We start from the raw sequence: 14,779 nt of genomic DNA, 5'->3' as shown, positions 1-14,779 counted from the left end.
AAAGTTAAATATTATATCTTGAAGTATTTCTCCAATACTCTCTTGACACCCTTTTCTAACCCCTCACACAAATCTCAGATAAGTCTCTCTTCCGATTAAAAAACATGCTAGATACATTAGGATGACAAAAGTTAGAGAGAACAGAGTTGTCTACTTAAAGTGATAGAGACTACATTTCAGTACCTTCTAAAATAATTCATGTATTTGCCTTATTGAAAAGATTTAGATTCACTTAACAAATTTCAACCTAATCTTTTAATAAAGTTTCCACAGATAGAACACAGCTTTGCCATCTGTCCTAGTTTTATTGATTAAGCAGTAGATTGTCTACCACTCTCCCGAATAATATCTTATTTTACCCAGCAGTAAACATGTTTGCTTTTTAAAAAAGTTAGTTTAGAAATAAATTAGATCCTTTAAAACAAATGACTTCTAGGTTAAGATGACAAAAAGCAAGTTGAAAAAGGTTTCATCTTGCTTTTCTAATGGCACAACTAGATTTTTTTTTTTTAATTCAACCTGATTTTACATTTGAGTCATGCCATATTTACAATATAGAGTAGTAAATGTGTCTCTGGTTGTTTTAACAGCTTTAGGTTAAAGTTGGACTTTCCAACAGTCTAAGGGAGTTAGGCACCAGATCTGGGTGACTAACCCACATAGGTGCCTTTGACAATCTCAGCCTAAAACGGTCAGGACAAATGGATCTGGCATTTTGAGCAGTGCATTGAACTTAGAGCCTGCTGTCATTTTTTCTTCGTGGGAGGGTTGTGTGTAACTCCCATTAAAATGAGTAACTTGTGCCAGTCTCTCAGCATCAAACGGATAATGTACCTCTAAGTAGTAAGGACCTTTGGTGGTAGTGGGGTGGGAACTAGTTGTAGAATGAATAAACACATGTTCTATTTTCCTCCCAGCAGATGGCTGTGTCACACTGCATTTTAGGAGGACTAACTCTAATGTGCCAGGGGAAGATAAGGATCATGATCAGAAACACTTTTTCAGCTTAATAAAAATCAGTCGAGGTAGAGCTTGGCCTTTGAAATCTAGCTTGGCATAGCCTCAAGTAGGTGCATATTTTATCTGCAGTTCCAAATTTTACCTAAAAGCGGATAGGGTGCAGATCTGAAGCCTATGTTCAAAACTTTAAAGAACATAGTTGTGAGATTTGAGGGCCAATAACTGCCTTCAAATGCAAGTTGTAACAGCTGAGTGAACATTGCCAAAAATGTGCTCGCAAACTTTCTTCCAGCTAGAAATCACATTCATTTTGACACTGTTTACAGCCTGGTTCTTTCGAGTCCTACGAGCGTTTATACAAATAGTGTTTTGTTACCGAGATGCTCATGCAAAATGTAGCAAATGCAGGGCTCAGATTTTATTCTGCAAGTGTTGTGTGTGTGGCCATCTTGAAAACTCTTTGCGAGTTTAGAGGGCCTCCATTTAGGAAACAGAAACCAATACCCTGTGAATTAAGGGAGCAATTGCACTGTGTATACAGGTGACTTGCTCTAAGCTACAGGTTTTGGCTCCTAACATTGAGTCTATCCCTCAAATGAGCTAAGTTGCAGAATAGGGGTGGGATTTTTTCAAAAGTGCTTACATGATTTAGGAGCTCCTAAATCACTTAGGCAATTATGGAAAAAAAACCCCTTCCTCCAGTGTCTTTGTGATTCAGGTAATTTGGATCATAGATGTATTGATACTGTCATTCAAGGATGATCATGTCCATTGCAAGTCAAGGCAATGAATAGATGACTTAGGTTGCTATAGTCTTTTCTTTGATTTACTATTTACCTGATGCACTAGCCAGTTGCAAGGTATCTCTGGGCGCCCTCTGCCATGCAGCACAATGTCTCTCATGGTATCCACACAGGGTTGCTCCTGGACTTTCGACCCAAAAGGTAGCTCGTAACTTTTTACCTCTAGGTGATAAATCAAAGCAGCATTACGGGATGTCTTTCGTGGTTTGGTGGTACGCGTGTGTTTGCTCATCTGGCTGCTATCCATGGCATGGAACTAGAAAGAGTATGATTTTTGTAGATGGGTCTAGAGCCTCGAAGTTTGGATTCAGAGCTTAATGTCCTCAAAGGTCAGGAGTGTTAGGGAGCAGGTTTTTGGTTCAGGCTCATCACTAAGTTAAAATGACTCCTTCCCCTACTGAATTTAAATGGGCAAAAACATGAGGGTGGCCCCCGCTGTACACGACATCAATGGAGTTGCAAATGAAAAGGCAGGGGGAGGGAACACTGATTCTTAATAAAAAAAATTTTTTAAACATCTCAGAATCTTTTTGTTGGAAAGGATTTTTTGCTTTTGGCCTCCTTTTGACGGCACTATTTCATCATAGGTGCGGCAAATGTTTTTAGAAAGTGACTTTGGGATCTGAGACCCACTCGCAGACTGGACACGTGCCCTCTTGAGAGCAGGAGACTGGGAAGTGTTCCCGATGTAGACCCCAGAGCTGTGGAAATAGCTCCCTTGTGGCATGGGGGAGCTGAGAGACTCGCCCTTCAGGATATAGTGCAAAATTCTTCTCCCCAACTAAGCTTTTGTCAGGAAGGGTCTAAGATACAGTGACTCTCTCCAGCCTTTAATTTTCAGATTTTCGAGGTGCTTTTATATCAGTGTGTATCAAGTTAAAAAGGTGAACGGTGTGAAGTTTCTAGATGCCACAGCAATTGCAAGTCAGGCGCATCTTTCCTTGTATGTGATGAGCCTTGTGAACCTTTTCCTCTGTCGCTCTCTGGTGTAGCAGAGGGGAGGGCTCTCGGGCAGCTTTCATGGCAAAGAAGGGCAATTCTTGCTCCCCCCTTGGTTTGTGTGGGGATTGCTGAGAGCAGAGCTCCTGAAAGAGGAGGGTAGGATCTCCATTGCTTTCCCCCATCCCATCTCTTTCAATCTGTGAGTCTCCTCTGTTCCAGGAACCATTCCATCTCCCTGGGGGCAGGGCAGGGCATGGGAAAGGGGACTGGAGTGAATTGTGGGGACATAAAAGGAGGCCAGGAGAGCTCAGAGAATGCAGGAAGGTGGGGGGGATGGATGGCGTGGAGAGAGGGCTGAGGCAAATGGGGAGATTTGGATGGAGGCCGGGGCGGGGGCGGGGGAGAGTTTATCATAAGGAAAACGGGAGAAAGCTGAAAGCCTGAAGGAAAGGGACAGGCAGAGAAGGAAGAGGAGAAAACTTAGGAATCATAGTAAATTGTTGCACAGAAAGATTAGTACCAGGACATTGCAATGAAATAGACACTGATTGAAATGTTAGGGGACATGACTGGGTAGGATGCCAGAGCTCGTGAACTGCTTGTGGATGGGAGGTAGATGAACTTCATAGTATTGTCTAAAGGGACGGGGAGCCTGCTTTGGTTTTTAGGTGCCTGGCTGATGGGAAATGTGTATAGTCAGGGCCTGATGGCTTTGATACATGTTTGTTGATTATTTTAATAGAATATAACTTGCCTATGGTGAGCTAGTTAATTCCCACGCTAGCTTACTGTGTGCACTCACATGCCTATAATCTGCCTTCTGAAATGAGTACGTCTTCACTGGGTGCTTTGAATTTTTGGTGGGTGAGAGCCCCTAGGATCTCACCAGTCTCTAGTCTAAATCATGGCATTTTTAGAAACTGGGAGGAGCACCAGGAATGTGCCCCTGCAGGGCTCCACTCTGTGCATGCAGGTGTGTTTACTTGGCTGGCTATGGGCCTGCTTGGAGGTGTGGGATAAAATCCTGGCTCCACTGAAGTCAATTAGGGAAACTCCCATTGATTTCAGTGGGGCTAGGATTCACCCATGAGCTCTTTTTAGACCCACTTTTTTCTCTTGTTCATATTCCCTCCCCTTTGTAGTATTCCATCACCATGGACAACAGCCTCCAAAAATGAGGAACTATCGTGGAGATCCTGTTCTTTTCTCCATCTGTATTTGTTTATCCTGCACACCATCATGGCTTCTGAGAACCTACGCCTGAAGACCATTCTGCAGCAGGCATGTAGCAAGCAGGGAATGCTTAGCAGATTGCATGCCTGATCCTACCAGGTGCTGGAGAATCTAACTTCCATTGGTGCTCGGCACCCCTCAGGAGCTGTTGAGCATCCAAGACCAAGCTGTATGTGAGATGAGCCGCAGGACTGTATCAGTGGAAGATGTAATGGACTGATTGTTGCTTGGTGGGAAGAGAGCATGAAAACTGTTGTCTAAGGGTGGTTAATTTACAAAAATGCAGGGGCTAGCTAGCATGGCCTTTGGTTCTAGAAAGAAGGGAATACATGGGACTATGTTGCAGTTTTCCTACCTCCTACAACCTCACACCTGGAGGCCAATTCCCATAAAACCAAGGCCATGGAGTAGACGTCCATTTGTTTGAAGGACTCCAGGTCTTCCAGATTCACTCTAGACTCTAGAACCTCAGGAGCCATGTACCTGGCAGTGCCAACCTAGCCAAAAAAAACAACAGAGATGAGCAAATATATCTGCAAGCAGCTGCAGCATGGTAAGGACCTGCCACTTTACAACTGAGGTGAGTAGGTGGAAGACACTGAAATATCTTCATAGCCTGATTGTTCTTGCTCAGGAGCAAACTAACACCAACTGCCAAGCACTAGGAATATGTAAGATGGTTTCCCATCCTCCCTTCCTCCTGTTCATCTTCATTATGAGCAGCCACAGGGAGTTCAATGACCAGGCACTGTCTGCCTAATGAGTGTGCAGGTGGGCCCCATCGCCATAGTATCTGAGTCTCACTCCTGCACTAGCTCTTTTAGAAAAGCTACAGTAGATAGTTTATTTGCTGTATCATCAGCATTAAACATTACTATGCGCTGAAACGTCTAAACTCCCTCCTTGGGCCTGAAATAGATCAATGACTGTACTGGGTTTGTGTGCAATTTTAAAGATAGCATCATGGTTTGCAGGTGTGCCTAAGCATATCTCAGTCCAATACTGAGCACATTTGTCAGATGGTCAACTCTAGTTAGATTTCAGCTTTAAATCCAAGTGGCATGTGGGCAAATTCATGAAGTTCTCAGACTTCCTCCTCTCCCCACAGACCCTTTCTCATCTCCACCATGGCCTGCATTTGGCAGCATGTGGTTTTCTTGCATTTGGCAGCATGTGGTTTTCAGCTTACGGCATACTTGGGATGTATTGTTAAGTGACGCCAAGAATTTCTGTAAAGTCAAGTCAATAACCCAGCTTTGGCTTCACTCACCTGCCCGCTGTTAGCAAAGTCGTCTGCTGTTAAGGAAGGGTCTAGCTTTAGAGCAATGCCAAAATCACAAATCACGCACTCCCACTCGCTCTTCACCAGGATGTTGGTGCTTTTGATATCCCGGTGAGCGACTGGGATCTTTGGCCTGCCACAGGCAGTGTAGTCGCTGTGCAGGTGGGCCACGCCGTTCACCAGGGAGCCGGCCATTTTTTGTAAGTCTATCCAGCTCAGAATGTGTCGGGACAGATAGTCCTTCAGGTTGCCCCTTCTATGGTAGGCAGTGATGAGCCAGTATTCCTTCCGGGGCCCAGACCCCCTGTCCTCTGCTGTAAGGAATTGAAGGACGCTCTCATGCTTGAGGCTGGCATCTGTAAAGATCTGGCTTTCATTTTTCCATGAGGAATATTCCTCGCACGGGAAAATCTTAACAGCTACTGTCTCGTATTGCCCCGAAGTGGTGTGGTTCAGCTTGGCCCTCCAGACCTCAGCAAACTGGCCTTTCCCCACTATCTCATCCAGCTCAATGGGCAGCAGCTCGGTGTTATGGTTGATGCTGTTGGTGCAGGTGAAGCTCATGCCGGAGTGATTGTCGTCTGTCATCACAGATAATTTCTCATCGTCCTCATCAGCTTTTCCTGGCTCGGGCAAAGCCTGGTGCTGTGTGTGCTTCTGGCCCCAGTCCTTGGCTCTCTTTTTCTGCTTCTGGGTGCGGCAGAGGTAAAATATCACCGTTATCATGACAGCCACGAGCAGAGGGGGGAGTAGGCTTATTGCTGCTACAGGAATGACCTCTTTGCTCTGCAGCATGGAGTATCCTGTAGAAAGGAAAATGAATAAGAATGTGCTGCTATAAAATACCTGCAACGCCTAGTTTTGGTAGTGCCTGGGGAGAAAAATGGGAGGTAGTTAACTAAGTATTGCCAAGGACATAACACGCACTGCCCGTAACTCTGAGGGTAAGAATTCTCCTGTCTCTGGTTATTAAAGTGACACTGTCAGCTAGTTTTAGGCTTTACATTTAGCTTGTGCAACATGGTGAGGGTTCCAAAAATTAGTATTTTAGCGCACTACCTTAGTGAGCGTATGTGCCCCACTGCCCTCTACTGGATGGAATCAGAACTGCTCAACTGTCAGCCTGAGGTCTTGTAAGCTTGCAAATTCTGTCTTACAGGGGTGCTGGAACAATGTGTATTGTGGAGGTGCTGAGAGCCATTGAACCAAGCTGTAAACCCTGTATATAATGGAAACCACATCAAGCCAGCGGGTGCAGCAGCACCCCTAGTTCCAGTACCTATGCTGTTGTAGCTCAAATGGTAGCGGTTTCTTGCAAGATGATGATAATGTTGAGTTCTTATATAGCACTTTTCATCAGTAGACCTCAAAGCACTTTACAAAGGAGGTGAGTATTGTTATCCCCAGCTAGGGAAACTGAGGTACAGGGAGGTGAAGTGACAAAGTCAGCCAGCAAGCCAGTGGTAGCCCGAGGAATAGCACTCAGGGCACCTGGGTCCCAGTCCAGTGTTTTATCTACTAGGCCACGCTTGCTCTCCAAATTTCAAGGTATGAGACCATTCATCTTCTCTGTAACAGACGAGGTGGGATTCAACCTGTGACTATTTGCACACAAAGAACAGCATATTTCTACTGTTCCACTAACCAAGAGAAGAGTTTTGTTTCTATTCCTGCTGTCCCCGTGAAGTCTCAGTGGCCATGATATGCAGCATTCCCACTGAGGTCATGTCAGGAATTCTTGGTTGGTCCACCTACATCCTTTGTTTATGCAATGTGCATACCACCTATGTGTGTATTAGTTCCTCAACATCTTGGAGCTATTAAAAACTGATTTCTTATAAACTATGTGCACAAACCTTCCCGTGATCTGAAAGCCAATGATGAAACAAAGCTGGAACGTTTTGGATTGGCATTTTGAACACCACAAAGATTGGGATAGTTTGGATCTGGGGATCTGGTTCATAAACAGAAGCCCTTTGCAAAACAGTCAAAAACCACTGTTGGTATAATGAAATGTATATTGTTAATGGAGATAAAGCTGTGGATTAAGGTGGAATGGAGAACCAGACTCTTATGTCAGTGCATTAGATGCAGTCTTAGGGTATGTCTGCACTACGGGATTATTCCGATTTTACAGAAACCGGTTTTTTAAAACAGATTGTATAAAGTCGAGTGCACGCAGCCACACTAAGCACATTAATTCGGCGGTGTGCGTCCATGTACTGAGGCTAGCATTGATTTCCGAGCGTTGCACTATGGGTAGCTATCCCGTAGCTATCCCATAGTTCCCGCAGTCTCCCCGCCCATTGGAATTCTGGGTTGAGATCCCAAGGCATGATGGGGCAAAAACAGTGTCACGGGTGATTCTGGGTAAATGTCGTCACTCAATCCTTCCTCCGTGAAAGCAACAGCAGACAATCATTTCGTGCCCTTTTTCCCTGGATTGCCATGGCAGACGCCATAGCATGGCAACCATGGAGCCTGTTTTGACTTTTGTCACTGTCACCATGTGTGTACTGGATGCTGCTGACAGATGCGGTATTGCAGTGCTACACAGCAGCATTCATTTGTCTTTGCAAGGTAGCAGAGACGATTACCATCCCTATTGCACCGTCTGCCATTGTAAATTGGCGATGAGATGATGGTTATCAGTCATTTTGCACCGTTTGCATTTGGAATTTGGCGATGACGGTTATCAATCCTTTTGTACCATCTGCTGCTGTCATGGGTGCTCCTGGCTGGCCTCGCTGAGGTCGGCCGGGGTGCATGGTCAAAAATGGAAATGACTCCCTGGGTCATTCCCTTCTTTATGTTTTGTCTAAAAATAGAGTCAGTCCTGCCTAGAATATGGGGCAAGTGTACTAGCGAACCAGAGAGCACAGCCGCTCCGTGTCAGAGCCCCAGAGATCCCGCAGAAACAATGAGCTGCATGCCGTTCTAGGGGGTGCCCCTGCAACAACCCCACCCGTTGCTTCCCTCCTCCCCCAACCCTTCTGGGCTACCGTGGCAGTGTCCCCCCATTTGTGTGATGAAGTAATAAAGAATGCAGGAATAAGAAACACTGACTTTTAGTGAGATAAAATGATGGGGAGGCAACCTCCAGCTGCTATGATAGTCCAGGCAGGACAGAATCTTTTCTTTAGACATGAAAGGGGGGGCTGATGGAGCTCAGCCTCCAGCTGCTATGATGAGGACAGTTACCAAGCCTTTTGTGCCATCTGCCGGGAATGACCAGGAGTCATTCCCATTTTTACCCAGGTGCCCCAGGCCGACCTCACCGAGGCCAGCCTGGAGCACTCACGGGATGATGATGATGATGGATACCAGTCATTTTGCACCGTCTGCCACCGGGAAGGGGATGCTGGTGTTCAGCGCTGCAGCACCCTGTCTACCAGCAGCATGCAGTAGACATAGGGTGACATTGAAAAAAGGCAAGAAACGATTTTTTCCCCTTTTCTTTCGGGGGGGGGGGAAGGGTGTAAATTGATGACATACACTCTGAAACACCCGGGAAAATGTTTTTGACCCTTCAGGCATTTGAAGCTCAGCCAAGAATGCAAATGCTTTTCGGAGACTGCAGGGACTGTGGGATAGCTGGAGTCCTCAGTCCCCCCTCCCTCCCTCCATGAGTGTCCATTTGATTCTTTGGCTTTCCGTTACACTTGTCACACAGCACAGTGCTGTGGCCTCTGTCTATCATAGCCTGGAGATTTTTTTCAAATGCTTTGTCATTTCGTCTTCTGTAACGGAGCTCTGATAGAACAGATTTGTCTCCCCATACAGCGATCAGATCCAGTATCTCCCGTACGGTCCATGCTGGAGCTCTTTTTGGATTTGAGACTGCATCGCCACCCGTGCTGATCAGAGCTCCACGCTGGGCAAACAGGAAATGAAATTCAAAAGTTCGCAGGGCTTTTCCTGTCTACCTGGCCAGTGCATCCGAGTTCAGATTGCTTTCCAGAGCGGTCACAATGGTGCACTGTGGGATACCGCCCGGAGGCCAATACTGTCGATTTGCGACCACACTAACCCTAATCCGACATGACAATACCGATTTCAGCACTACTCCTCTCATCGGGGAGGAATACAGAAATCGGTTTAAAGAGCCCTTTATATCGATATAAAGGGCCTCGTTGTGTGGACGGGTGCAGGGTTAAATCAGTTTAACGCTGCTAAATTCGGTTTAAACATGTAGTGTAGACCAGGCCTTATATAAGGCTAAATTCTGCCGGTATTAACTGAGGAGTACCTTACTCCACAGTATTCCTATTGAATTTGGTGAATCGACTCTTGTAGCAGGGCGCTATTCAGAATGAGCAAAGATATCTGAATCAGAACGATAATGGAGAGAAAGTTCCTTGCATTACTGCTAGTGTGAATGACTATAACTTGAGATTCATGTAACTGAGGGCCTGACTGCCCATAGAAAACTTTAAGTTTCTGTTTTTGTTTTTCAGTTTTGTTAAACACTTTTCACCCAGATATTGACCAAGAATGTTTTTTAAAAAATCCCTATCATCCTTCAGATCACTTGAAGACGACCCTCACAAAACATATAATTCGCTGATCCTTTGATGTTTGCAATTCCTTGAGTAAAAATGCTGACTTCAGTAGAGAGATTCAAGTAAAATCTTACTCAGATATTTTTCTGCCAAGTACAATAACTGTGGGGAAGGAGTATGAGACGCATTCCTTAAGCAAAATCCCCTGCTGTTTGACCTCAGTGTGTACAGTTTATAATTCAGGTTCTGGAAGAACGGACCGCTTTGCTGTTTTACTTGGCAAATTCCAAAAAAAATCTGCTGCAGCTAATTTCTGCAAAGCTGTGAAAGTATTTCTAAAATAGGCATCAAGTTCAAACCACAAGATCAACCAAAATGGCTATAAATCAGTAACGAACCCAGGAATATGTTTATTTTGGAAAGTACTAGACGTGGGTATCACCTACTGCTCTAAAGGATTTACCCAATGGATATGATCACCTCTGTGAAAAGCTGAAGTTCAACAGAGTGAGAGTAAAGAATTTGCAGGGTTTTTTTAGGGAAGTACGTGCATGAATCCTGCTAATAAATAGTCAGAGCTGTGAGCATAACTTTTGCCAATTACTTAACAATGAGGTTCCTCCATGCTGCAAAATCCCCAGATATGAGTGGGGCCATTACACATTAGATCTTTTCTGCTTTTTCTGAAAACAAAGGCAGCACGTTGAAAACCAAATATTGCAGTGCATTACTGGCCATGTAATTCAGTCCCTGTCAGATGTGAATTCGAACTCCTAGGCCAAGCTCCATCAGCACAACTTTTGAGACCCCAACTCAATATTTAACAAGAAATGGCATCTTCTAAATGCATCGTTTCCTTTTCCACCGCCAGTGCCTTGCTTCCTAGGCTGGGGTTATCAAGCCTGGCTTGGAGGAAGGGAGGAAAGGAAATGACACATCTGCACATGTAATGAGATCACTGATAAGCTCCAGTGTAGATGTGTTGCATTTGTATAGCTTAGTCCCAGCAAATTACAAGAGTAAATCATTCCCCTGCAAATTTTCATCTACACCAGTGCAGTGTCAACACTGGAAGTCCCAGATTTCCTTAATGAAGGATGGGTCTAAGACTGTAAATAAATGGACAATTGCTTTGGAAAAATGCTTGTCTGCTTTAGTCATTTCCTTCTTAATCATTTTTCTTTAATCAGATTTTGTGTCTATAATATTTAAAGTTTAAAAACAAAACAAAATGCAAACAATCTTTTAAAATAATATAAGAAGTTCTAAACAATTTATAAGGGCATGCATCAAGTCTGGGTCTTGCAAAATTGTCATTGGCAAGGTGGTTCAGATAATAAAAGCAGAAGAGCGACTACCTGATTGCCTTCTATGACCAGCCTGACCAACCTGATTGCCTTCTATGATGAAATAACTGGCTCTGTGGATATGGGGAAAGCAGTGGACATGATATACCTTGACTTTACTAAAGCTTTTTATATGGTCTCCCACAGTTTTCTCACCAGCAAGTTAAAGTATGGATTGGATGAATGGACTCTAAGGTGGATAGAAAGCTGGCTAGATTGTCGGGCTCAACGGGTAGCGATCAACAGCTCAGTGTCTAGTTGGCAGCTGACATCAAGCGGAGTGCCCCACAGGTCTGTCCTGGGGCCAGTTTTGTTCAACATTTTCATTAATGATCTGGATGATGGGATGGATTGCACCCTCAGCAAGTTCACAGGTGACACTTAATTTGTGGGGAGAGGTAGATATGCTAGAGCGTAGGAATAGGATCCAGAGTGACCTAGACAAATTGGAAGATTGGGCCAAAAGAAATCTGATGAGGTTCAACAAGGACAAGTGCAGAGTCCTGCACTTAGGACAGAAGAATCCTCCTCCCATTGCACTATCATTCAGTATTCAAGAGATGATGCCAAATTTGGTTGAGCTGTATTGCAGTCTTTGTGACCATGAACTCTGATTCCTCTACCTATTTGAAGCAGCAAAGAATCCTGTGGCACCTTATAGACTAACAGAAGTTTTGCAGCATGAGCTTTCGTGGGTGAATACCCACTTCTTCGGATGCAAGTGGGTATTTATTCTTCCACTTGCATCCGAAGAAGTGGGTATTCACCCACGAAAGCTCATGCTGCAAAACGTCTGTTAGTCTATAAGGTGCCACAGGATTCCTTGCTGCTTCTACAGAACCAGACTAACACGGCTACTCCTCTGATACTCTACCTATTTAACTGCTTGGCAGCCACCAAGAGTGGAATGCATACGCGCAATCACTTGAAGAAGCAACAATGGTTACTAACCTTTCATAATTCCTGTTCTGTGAAATGTGTTGCACATGTCCATTCCATGACCCCCACCCCACCCCTTCGCACTGGAGTTTCCAGAAAGAAAGAACTGAGGGGGTCAAGGGTCAACTGGGCCCTTTATACCATCCCCATCATCGCACGGCAGGAGAAGGTGTTTGAGCTGCCCCCACAGGTACCACTGAGGAAAAAAAAAGTCCAGCAACTGTGCACGAAGCACGTGCACACTGAGTGGAGTGGACATATGCAATACATCTAGAAGAAGACGTTATGAAAGGTTAGTAACTTTTTTTTCTGCTCTCATTTACACCTCGGCAGTTCCTCTGAGGCTTTGCACCCAAAAGGTGAACTAACGTGTGTGAGCGATCCAGCTCTAAAATCCTAGGCTCTATGAAGTAAACTACGTGAAGTGAACTGTAGTCAGGGGTCTAGTGTTGACCTCCCCTAGTTACCTTACAGTAAAAACTACGATGTCTTGTCTCCTCTAGGATTTTAGAAAGGGATAAGTCACACGTTAGTTATCCTGTGGTTAAAAAAACCTCACTTCAAAAAAGGTAAGACACACCCTGACATCAGTGGGGTTTCATGGCTGTTTCTGGGTAGAACTTGCTCTAGAATTTCATGATTTATTGTAGCTAAAATTTTCAGAAGTGTTGACTAAGTGTGGGTGGCTCAGACTTTCAGTTTCTAATCTGAGCCCCTTGTGCCACAGGAAACACAGGCCAATGGTGGATTCTCCATCTCTTGATGTCTTCAGATCAAGACTGGATGCCTTTCTGGAAGATCTATTTTAGTCAAGTGCAAGTGAAACTTTATAGCCTGTGACATTCAGGAGGTCAGGGTAGAAGATATAATGGTCCTATGTAGCCTTAATAACTATTAATCTGGTTTTCAGAAGCACTGAGGGCTGCAGTTTCCAATGGGAATTTTGCATCTTTAAATTGACATGCCATCATTTAAATAATAATAATAAATAAATACTCACCATTGGTGTGGTTTTCAAATATTAGTTTATCGTTGCATTCCTGTTCATCCACACAACCACAGATGTAAAATATTCCTTCCTCACTAGACTGATGGGTCATGATGCACCGTGAGGTGTTGTAATTTGGAACCATTACATTTTCTACTGGGAGCTGTGGGTTGTGGCACAGAGTGCTGATCTTAATGCTGTCATTGTCTTGCTTCCTGAAAATATGCAAGGAATCAACAGGGCATCAGGGCAAAATCTCTGCATCCAAAAAATGTGCAATAGCCCTGCATGATAAAAGCGTCTCAAACCTGGGCTGCTTGTTAGTTTGATACCATGTGGTGTATGGATTGTTTGCAATGGATATGGTGTAGAGCAATAGCTCTCAACCTTTCCAGTCTACTGTACCCCTTTCAGGAGTACGATTTGTCTTGTGTACCCCCAAGTTTCACTTCACTTAAACTACTCACTTACAAAATCAGACATGAAAATACAAAAGTGTCACAGCACGTTATTACTGAGAAATTGCTGACTGTCTCAATTTTACCATATCATTGTAAAATAAATCCATTGGAATATAAATATTGTACTTGCCTTTCAGTATATAATGTATAGAGCAGTATAAACAAGATGTCATATGAAATTTTAGTTTGTGCTGACTTCGCTAGTGCTTTTATGTAGCATGTTGTAAAATTAGACAAATATCTAGATGAGTTGATGTACCCCCGGGAAGACCTCTGTGTACCCCCAGAGGTATGTGTATGCCTGGTTGAAAACCACTGGTGTAAAAAAACGTTGAAAAAAAGTAACACTTTTCTTGTGTCAATGGGAAATTTACAATAGAGATCAATAGCAGGATATGGGCCAAAGAATCCAGCTGTTATCAGGAGATTACTCGTTGGTTAATGATCTGTAATGCAATGTGTGATAATCAGGTAGCTCCTTTGCCTTAAATGGAACTGAGCCGATTTACATCAGGTTGAGGATCTAGTCCATTGATTCCAGAAGTTCAAGGAAGAAGCTGCATCCTTCACACATTTATTGAATGATGCCACTCCTCCAATAGTCCAAGGACCCCTCTTGACAGTGCAAAGCAGTGAGCTTTTAACTGTGGTCCACCTATTTTCACCATGATAGTAGGATCTGATCCTGAGTAGTTCTGAACTCCTGCAACTCATTGCTGTTCAGCACCCCTCTGAATTAGGTTGTAAATCTGCATGTGTGTGCCTGGTTCATCGTGACACACCACTAAATGTTCATTCTCTCTCTCTTGTACTTACAGTTACTGTGTCAACTTCTTTTGGGGATATTTGTAGAAAAGAAAATATGGTGGTACAGCTGTGTGTAGTCCTTCCCCCCCAGCTGTGGCTTACGCCTCCTCCCTTTTCTCTCCTTGGTACTTGCTATCCCTATTATTTGGAGCAGCTTCTCCCCTCTCCTCACATGGTTCAGGTCCTGGGTTCTGTGCTTAGTGCCTCCACTCAAAGGGTCTCATCACTGTGCCACAGGGAAAGGAGACACATCCTGGTCCCATCAAGGTTAATGGGGGTTTTGCCATTGACTTCAATGAGGTCCAGTTACTGTTCCAAAGTCTACTGAGGCATCATGAATTTGCATAGTCTATATTCAGAGCTCTTTCAGTGCCCTGCATTCATGACTTGTAATTAGGGCTGTTGATTGATCGCAGTTAACTCACATGATAATTCAAAAAAATTAACTGTGATTAAAAAAATTAATCGTGATTAATTGCACTGCTAAACAATAGAAAACCAGTTGAAATTTGTTAA

General features: G+C 44.1%; 1 protein-coding gene across 6 annotated transcripts in view; it reads right to left on the bottom strand.

The window, feature by feature from the left end:
• Positions 1–14,779, bottom strand: part of LOC123378359 (TGF-beta receptor type-2-like) — a 148,159-nt gene that overhangs the window by 1,933 nt on the left and 131,447 nt on the right. For all 6 annotated transcript variants that reach the window (XM_045032018.1, XM_045032022.1, XM_045032021.1 and 3 more), the window contains 4 exons: positions 13,008–13,210; positions 5,209–6,023; positions 4,294–4,435; positions 1,798–1,925 (listed from right to left, as the gene is read on the bottom strand). In XM_045032018.1, the coding sequence (XP_044887953.1) occupies positions 1,798–1,925; positions 4,294–4,435; positions 5,209–6,023; positions 13,008–13,210 (1,288 nt within the window). The remainder of the gene's footprint in view (positions 1–1,797; positions 1,926–4,293; positions 4,436–5,208; positions 6,024–13,007; positions 13,211–14,779) is intronic.

This window comes from Mauremys mutica, chromosome 10, assembly GCF_020497125.1.
Source record: "Mauremys mutica isolate MM-2020 ecotype Southern chromosome 10, ASM2049712v1, whole genome shotgun sequence".
NCBI lineage: Eukaryota > Metazoa > Chordata > Testudines > Geoemydidae > Mauremys > Mauremys mutica.
The sequence above is the reverse complement of the archived record's forward strand: the minus strand, read 5'-3'. Positions and strand labels throughout refer to the sequence as shown.